Raw genomic sequence first — 6,753 nt, forward strand, 5'->3', positions numbered from 1 at the left:
TGAGGTCTTCTCTTGTCATTCATACATTTTAACCGCCTATGAATTTTGTTGATCATGAACTAGCTCTTGTCAATTGTTCATGCATGCTTGTCCACTAATGAACATCTGGTGATTTCTGGTTATTGTTTGTAATCAACATATACGGACTATAAGCCGTTACCGGAACATAATGTTATATATTAAGCTACGTATAGCGCCTGTACTAATCGCAATGATCGATAATTCTCTGTGTTTTGATTGCTGTTACATTCAAATGATGAAACCTCAATCGGCTCTCAATGGACGTCCTATGTTATAATTCAATATATATCCGGTGATCTCTCCGGTACGTCTGCTTCTGAATGCATCTCTAAAGTATCCAAAATCATCCATTTAATCAGAAATGTTCTGTAGAAAGTTCTTCTTCATGTAATGTTGTAAACCCCTAGGTAGTAATTAACAAGCCTTTTTCCACACGTCTGGGTGGAATTTGTGTTTAAAGCTCTGGCACCTTCGGTGTACAAGATTAATGAATGAAAATGATGATGATGATGATGAAGGAATAAATCAGGTCGTTTCCAAAATGATGATCAATAGAATGATGACCAAATCGTTGAATAAGAAATGGTGGAGAACTAGTACTACTGGCATTGCATGCTTGGAAGTTGTCCACTCGATCACTTTTCTTGTTTCAACAGCGCCCGCATTAATGAACAACATTATGTACTGATAATATGGTTCTGCAGAAGCCATAATCTTCAAAATTTCTAGAAGCAAAGTTGACAAAGGCAAAAGTGAATTAGTGTAAGAATGCAACGGTCAAATGAGGAGGTGATTGATCGAGCATAAAGTGCAAAACTCAGACTAGTGCGTTGTGCAAACACATGCTGCACTTGATCAACAGTGTCAGTCAAAGCAAGATCACGTACTCTCTTCACTTGCTTCCCGGTGGCTAATGAGCTAATTACCCCAACGCAATTCAAAAACGCCATCATGCTGTTTTTGTTTTTAACTTCACTATTTCACTTTATTATTCACACTGCACGAGTGCACGTATATACTTGAAGAGAGAGTTGTCGTAGCACTGAAACACAAACATATTTTTTTACTTAAAAGTAATCTCATATATATTTTCATATCGTCTTAAACATAATCGCTTTGAACGCATGGATACGCACCACATCCAAACAGCTTATTCACTTTTATAGTGACACCACTCAAAGTGTCACGCAAGCTACAAGACATACAACAGACAAACATCTCATCATTGACCACACCTGATTGAGAAGAGAAAGAAAATGTTACTTATAAACTAAACGCACATCCCTAACGAATCCCAACATATATGAGAACATTGTCTTCTTCAACATTTTGTAATATTTCACTTTGATTTAAGGGAGTAGGTTTGCAAAGGCCCACATCACTGCTTCTCTTGGACCCAAACAAATCGTAAAGCCCAATATGCGAACCTCCAAAAGCCCAAAGCCCAAACAAATTCCAAATTCTTTTTTTTTTTTAATGAAAGCAATAATAAGAGAGAAGAGGGCAAAAATCCCCGAAGAAATGGCGGTCTTTGGGTTCTTCTTCTTCGACTCGCTCCACTAGAATCTAGAAAGATCCTCTTCTTCCTTCTCAGCTCTACTCAAATTCCCAATCCCCAATTTCTGACGTCATGAAGCGCAGCCTCGACGATTACGAAATCTCCGACGACGAGTGGGAGGAGGACCACGCCTCCTCCTTCAAGCCCTCCCGCGTCCTCAACAACAAACCACCGCCCCGGGCCCCACCCCCGCCGGCAATCGAGTCCTTCGCCTACAAGCGCGGCCGCGCCTCCTCCGCCGACGACGCCGATTTCGTCGTCGACATTAGCGACGGCTCCGACGACGATTGCGTGGAAATCAAGGACGACGATTTGGAGGACGACGACGTCGAGGAGGAGGTCGTCCGCAGCCGCCCGGTGACGCGCGGAAGGAGGTTCGTGGTGGAGGACGAGGACAGCGACGGGGATTGGGCGGAGCTGGAGTCGTCGAGTGAGGAGGAGGAGGAGGAGGAGGCGGAGGCGGTGGGGGACGATGACGTCGTCGGGAGAGCTTTGCAGAAGTGCGCCAAAATCTCGGCGGATTTGAAGCGGGAGCTACACGGCTCGTCGGCGGCGGCGACGGCGAGTGATCGGTATGCTGAAGTGGACGCTTCGTCTGTGAGGATTGTCACTCAGGTGCTTTTCCAATTTTGTCCTTTTCGTTAGGGTTTAGTGAGAGTTCTTGTGCAATGTGTATCAGAATTGTCTTCATTCCTAGGGTTCAGTAATTTTGTTTTTACTTTACTTTCGGTGAATTAGGAATTGTTTGAAATTTACAGTGAGTAATATTGCTAGCTCATTAAGATTCTACGTACTCAATATGCATAGACTAATGAAATCTATTTCGTTCTCATGATCAGCATTTTTCAATGAAGTTGACAATCGATGTGGTTTTTGTTACTTATTGTAGGATGACATTAACGAGGCGTGTAGGTCAGACCAGTCCGATTTTCTGCCTGTTCTCAAGCCATACCAGCTGGTTGGTGTTAACTTTCTTCTTCTGTTGTATCGGAAGGGTATTGGAGGAGGTACACTAATATTCCTTTGTCCGTCAACACCATTTTACTTCTACAAATACTTTTCACAGGCAATAAATGAATCTGATTCTCTGCTGGAAAAGTAAAAGTGTGACATTTTTGATTAGTACAAGGTCGTAAAACATGTGCTGTAACTCACTAGGAACTACACATTACTATTCTCTTCTTACATTCTGATTAAAGATTGATAATTTGAAGAGAAAACCGGAAAATTTGTGAGGACCGGCAGTGGTCTTTGTATAATTGATCCTATAAGAGTGGTTTGATCAGCATAGGAAGTCGAAGTAATGTGATAATGGTAAATTCATCTATGCTTAGTGAAATTATGTTAAATTAATTATAATCTTCAACCTATATAAAAGCTAGGCCGTCTGATATCGCTCAATGATTAATGTATGGATGTTCGTACATATGTATGTGTGTGTGTTACTGAGAATCTACATAGAAACATACTAACTGTTTGAGGCTAGATTTCTCATTCTCAATGTATTAGAATTTAATTTCCTTAATATTTTCTGCAGCCATTTTGGCAGACGAGATGGGTCTAGGGAAGACTATTCAGGTACATAGGAACACAATCCCATTGACTGTGTTTCAGTAACACTTTTTAACTTAAAGCAGATATTGAGTTTAAGATTGTAACATTTGCTCTTCTATCACAGGCTGTAACATATTTGATGCTATTGAAACATTTACACAAGGACCCAGGTCCCCATTTGATTGTATGTCCTGCTTCAGTATTGGAGAACTGGGAAAGAGAACTTAAAAAGTGGTGCCCTTCGTTTTCTGTTCTCCAGTATCACGGGGCTGCGCGTTCCGCATATTCAAGAGAGTTGACGTCATTGGCCAAAGCTGGAATGCCGCCTCCTTTCAATGTTATTCTTGTGTGCTATTCACTATTTGAAAGACACAGGTTTGCCCATGCTATAGATGGATACTGATCATGCGTTTACTCTATTGATACTTTACTTATTTACTTTATGGTCTTACAGTGCGCAACAGAAAGATGATCGTAAGATTCTGAAACGTTGGCGTTGGAGTTGTGTTCTTATGGATGAGGCTCATGCTCTGAAGGATAAAAACAGCTATAGGTGGAAGAACCTAATGTCTGTTGCGCGAAGTGCAAACCAGCGTCTAATGCTGACAGGAACACCTCTACAAAATGATTTACATGTACTACTCTTTTCTCTTTCAAAATACAAAATAATACTAAGTAGCCATAGTTTTCATTTTCCAGAAATGGTATGTTTACATGTATTGATCTTTACATATTGCTCATTTAGCCACTTACTTTCATGAACAAAAAGGGTATCTTTGCATCACTTTGTAGGCATCCTTTATAGTTCTGGTAACACCTCTATCCCTTGGATTGGACACCTTGTCGAGGACTTTATCATCACATCTTCTCTTTCTTTCTGTACCTATGATTTATCATTTATTTGAATTAAGGTAGTTCCAGTCAAATTAGTTTTAAGTAGTCCATTAAGATATTGTAACATTGAGTATTGATTTCATAATGGAACTTATGTTTGTATTTTAGTTCTCCAGACTTTCTTTGCTAATGGCTTGATGTGCTTCTGTTGCAGGAGCTATGGTCAATGCTAGAGTTTATTATGCCAGATCTTTTTACTACTGAGGATGTTGACTTAAAAAAGCTATTAAGTACTGCAGATACGGATTTGATCAGTCGGATGAAATCCATATTGGGACCATTTATTTTGAGACGTTTGAAATCTGATGTAATGCAACAACTTGTCCCTAAAATACAACGGGTATGCTATGACTGATAAGTATATGCATGGTCATATTTCATCTGAAGCACTTGGGTTTTCATATTGTACAAAAATGGATGGCTTTCTCACCTTTCATATTTAAATGATTTTTTTTTTTTCTTTTCAATTCTGTTTTCGTTATTTCTTTACCCTATGTGAAAGAAGCTGAGACATGCAATGCAGGTGGAGTATGTTATCATGGAAAAGGAACAAAATGATGCCTATAAAGAAGCCATTGAGGAGTATCGTGCAGCTTCACGAGCTCGTATTGCAAAAACTTCACAGGCTAATACAAACAGTATCATTGGAGTTATTCCTCGGCGGCAAATCTCTAACTATTTTGTTCAGTTTCGTAAGGTATTGCTGTCTGCATTTACCATTTTTATGTGATTCCAATTATTTTGTTATTGTTATTTATATCTTGTGCTTATTGTTGCCGTATTGTTTTCTTTCCTACTCTGCAGATCGCAAATCATCCTTTACTAGTAAGGCGTATTTACAGTGATGAGGATGTTGTTCGTTTTGCCAGGAAGTTACATCCAATGGGTGCATTTGGCTTTGAATGTACTTTAGACAGAGTAATCGAGGAAATGAAAAGTTTCAATGACTTTTCTATTCACCGGGTATCTTCTCAACTTCTTGAAATGCTTGCTAAAGCCTTTTGGTTTGTCGTTTTATGCTATATCATAATGCCTTAATATTAGTATTTCTAGTTATTTACAATACATGTATATATATGTATGCCTTCAAGATATATTCTGTGTATATATCTATAGGATATCGTAAAATTTGTAGAAGTTGAGTCATGTTTAAAAGCAACATTTTTTGGCACCCTATCTGATTATAAGTTATAAAATAATACACAAGTAGATGCTCTCACTACTAAAGATTTGTACTGGAATTGGACTAATGTGTTATTTTCCTTTTGTTGCAAATTGAACTTAATTATGAGGGTAGTATGATATTGTCCTCATGATTAATGAATTCTCTGGTACATTACTTACGCTATTCATCTTCCTGCAGCTTTTACTATCTTATGATATCACTGATAAAAAGGGATGTCTTCCAGATGAAGATGTTATGCTTTCTGCAAAGTCTCAGGTATAATGTTATTAGTTACTACTTACTACAAGTCCTAAATATGGGTTTGAATCAAAATTTGGAGAATACCGGGATCTGATACCTTCTGCTCAAAACTGAGAACAGCTGTCTTGTTTGATATTAGGCATTAGCTGAACTTCTTCCTATACTGAAGCAAGCTGGGCATCGAGTTCTGATATTTAGCCAGTGGACATCAATGCTTGATATCTTGGAGTGGGCTTTGGATGTGATAGGGGTTACATACAGACGACTTGATGGAAGGTATTCGTGCACACATGCCACCTTTTGATTGAATTACAATACCTGTTTAATAGTGAACTTCCGAGTCTTGATGAGTTATGGTACCAGCTTCTATATGTTCAGAATTTTGTTACTGTTTACATTATCAATTTTGAGAACAAGAATAGCTGGGAGGCAAGATGTTTTAAGAAGTTTGTAAAATATGGAAGATAGCCGAGGGACCTGGGCTGTGTGGGCATGGTTTTAGAAAACAGTTCTTTAACTCGGGGAATGAACATAAGAACTGTCAGTTAGCATTACATTGAAATTTATATTTCCTGTTTGTTAACCTTTTTGTTCCAATCACAGTACTCAGGTAACAGAAAGACAGACAATAGTTGATACATTCAACAACGACACTTCTATATTTGCATGCTTGCTGTCCACAAGAGCTGGAGGCCAGGGTTTGAACTTGACCGGAGCTGATACTGTAGTCATACACGATATGGATTTCAACCCACAAATTGATCGACAGGCAGAAGATCGCTGTCATCGCATTGGCCAAACAAAGCCTGTTACCATATACAGGTCTTCTCTTATCCTTTTCTGCCTTGATGGTGCAGTATCTGAGTAATTGTTTATGTTGCGCATGTAAATTGCAAATGGTATTTCCTCTAACCTGCTCAAGTTCTTTACAGGCTAGTGACCAAGGGTACAGTTGATGAAAATGTTTACGAGATTGCCAAGAGGAAGTTAGTGCTTGATGCTGCTGTCCTCGAGTCTGGCTTAGAGATGGAAAATGAAGGCGCAGCATCTGAGAAGACTATGGGGGAGATATTATCGAAACTTTTGCTGGGTTAGGACTTGGAACATTCAATCTCGGAATTAGACTGCAAGGGAGAATCTTTTGGTTCCCTTTTCCTATATTTCTATGCAGCTCTCCTTGTGACTTGTAACTTGTAAGGGCCCTTGTTGTATCATTAGAAATTTCATAGCTGTAGGTGGGGCATACTACAAGGGTGTAATTGGCCCAGTTCTTGTAGCAATTAAAAGTTGCCATCAGTCA

The 6,753-nt window shown here is 39.2% G+C and overlaps 1 protein-coding gene across 1 annotated transcript; it reads left to right on the forward strand.

Moving 5' to 3' along the window:
- The first annotated feature begins 1,651 nt into the window (after positions 1–1,651).
- LOC101299294 (helicase SWR1-like) lies at positions 1,652–6,753 on the forward strand. The gene is made up of 12 exons (XM_004298586.1): positions 1,652–2,194; positions 2,469–2,586; positions 3,117–3,157; positions 3,258–3,508; positions 3,588–3,768; positions 4,182–4,367; positions 4,551–4,724; positions 4,832–4,990; positions 5,391–5,468; positions 5,593–5,729; positions 6,057–6,275; positions 6,386–6,753. The coding sequence occupies exons 1-12, from the start codon at positions 1,652–1,654 to the stop codon at positions 6,546–6,548; spliced, it is 2,250 nt and encodes a 749-aa protein (XP_004298634.1). The 3' UTR covers positions 6,549–6,753.

Source organism: Fragaria vesca, linkage group LG4, assembly GCF_000184155.1.
Source record: "Fragaria vesca subsp. vesca linkage group LG4, FraVesHawaii_1.0, whole genome shotgun sequence".
NCBI classification, from domain to species: Eukaryota; Viridiplantae; Streptophyta; class Magnoliopsida; order Rosales; family Rosaceae; genus Fragaria; species Fragaria vesca.

Coding starts and splice junctions, on each gene's coding strand:
- LOC101299294 (XM_004298586.1), top strand. CDS start 1,652: ATGAAGCGCAGCCTCGACGATTACGAAATCTCCGACGACGAGTGGGAG. Junction 2,195..2,468: donor CTGTGAGGATTGTCACTCAG/GTGCTTTTCCAA, acceptor TACTTATTGTAG/GATGACATTAACGAGGCGTG. Junction 3,769..4,181: donor CTCTACAAAATGATTTACAT/GTACTACTCTTT, acceptor CTTCTGTTGCAG/GAGCTATGGTCAATGCTAGA.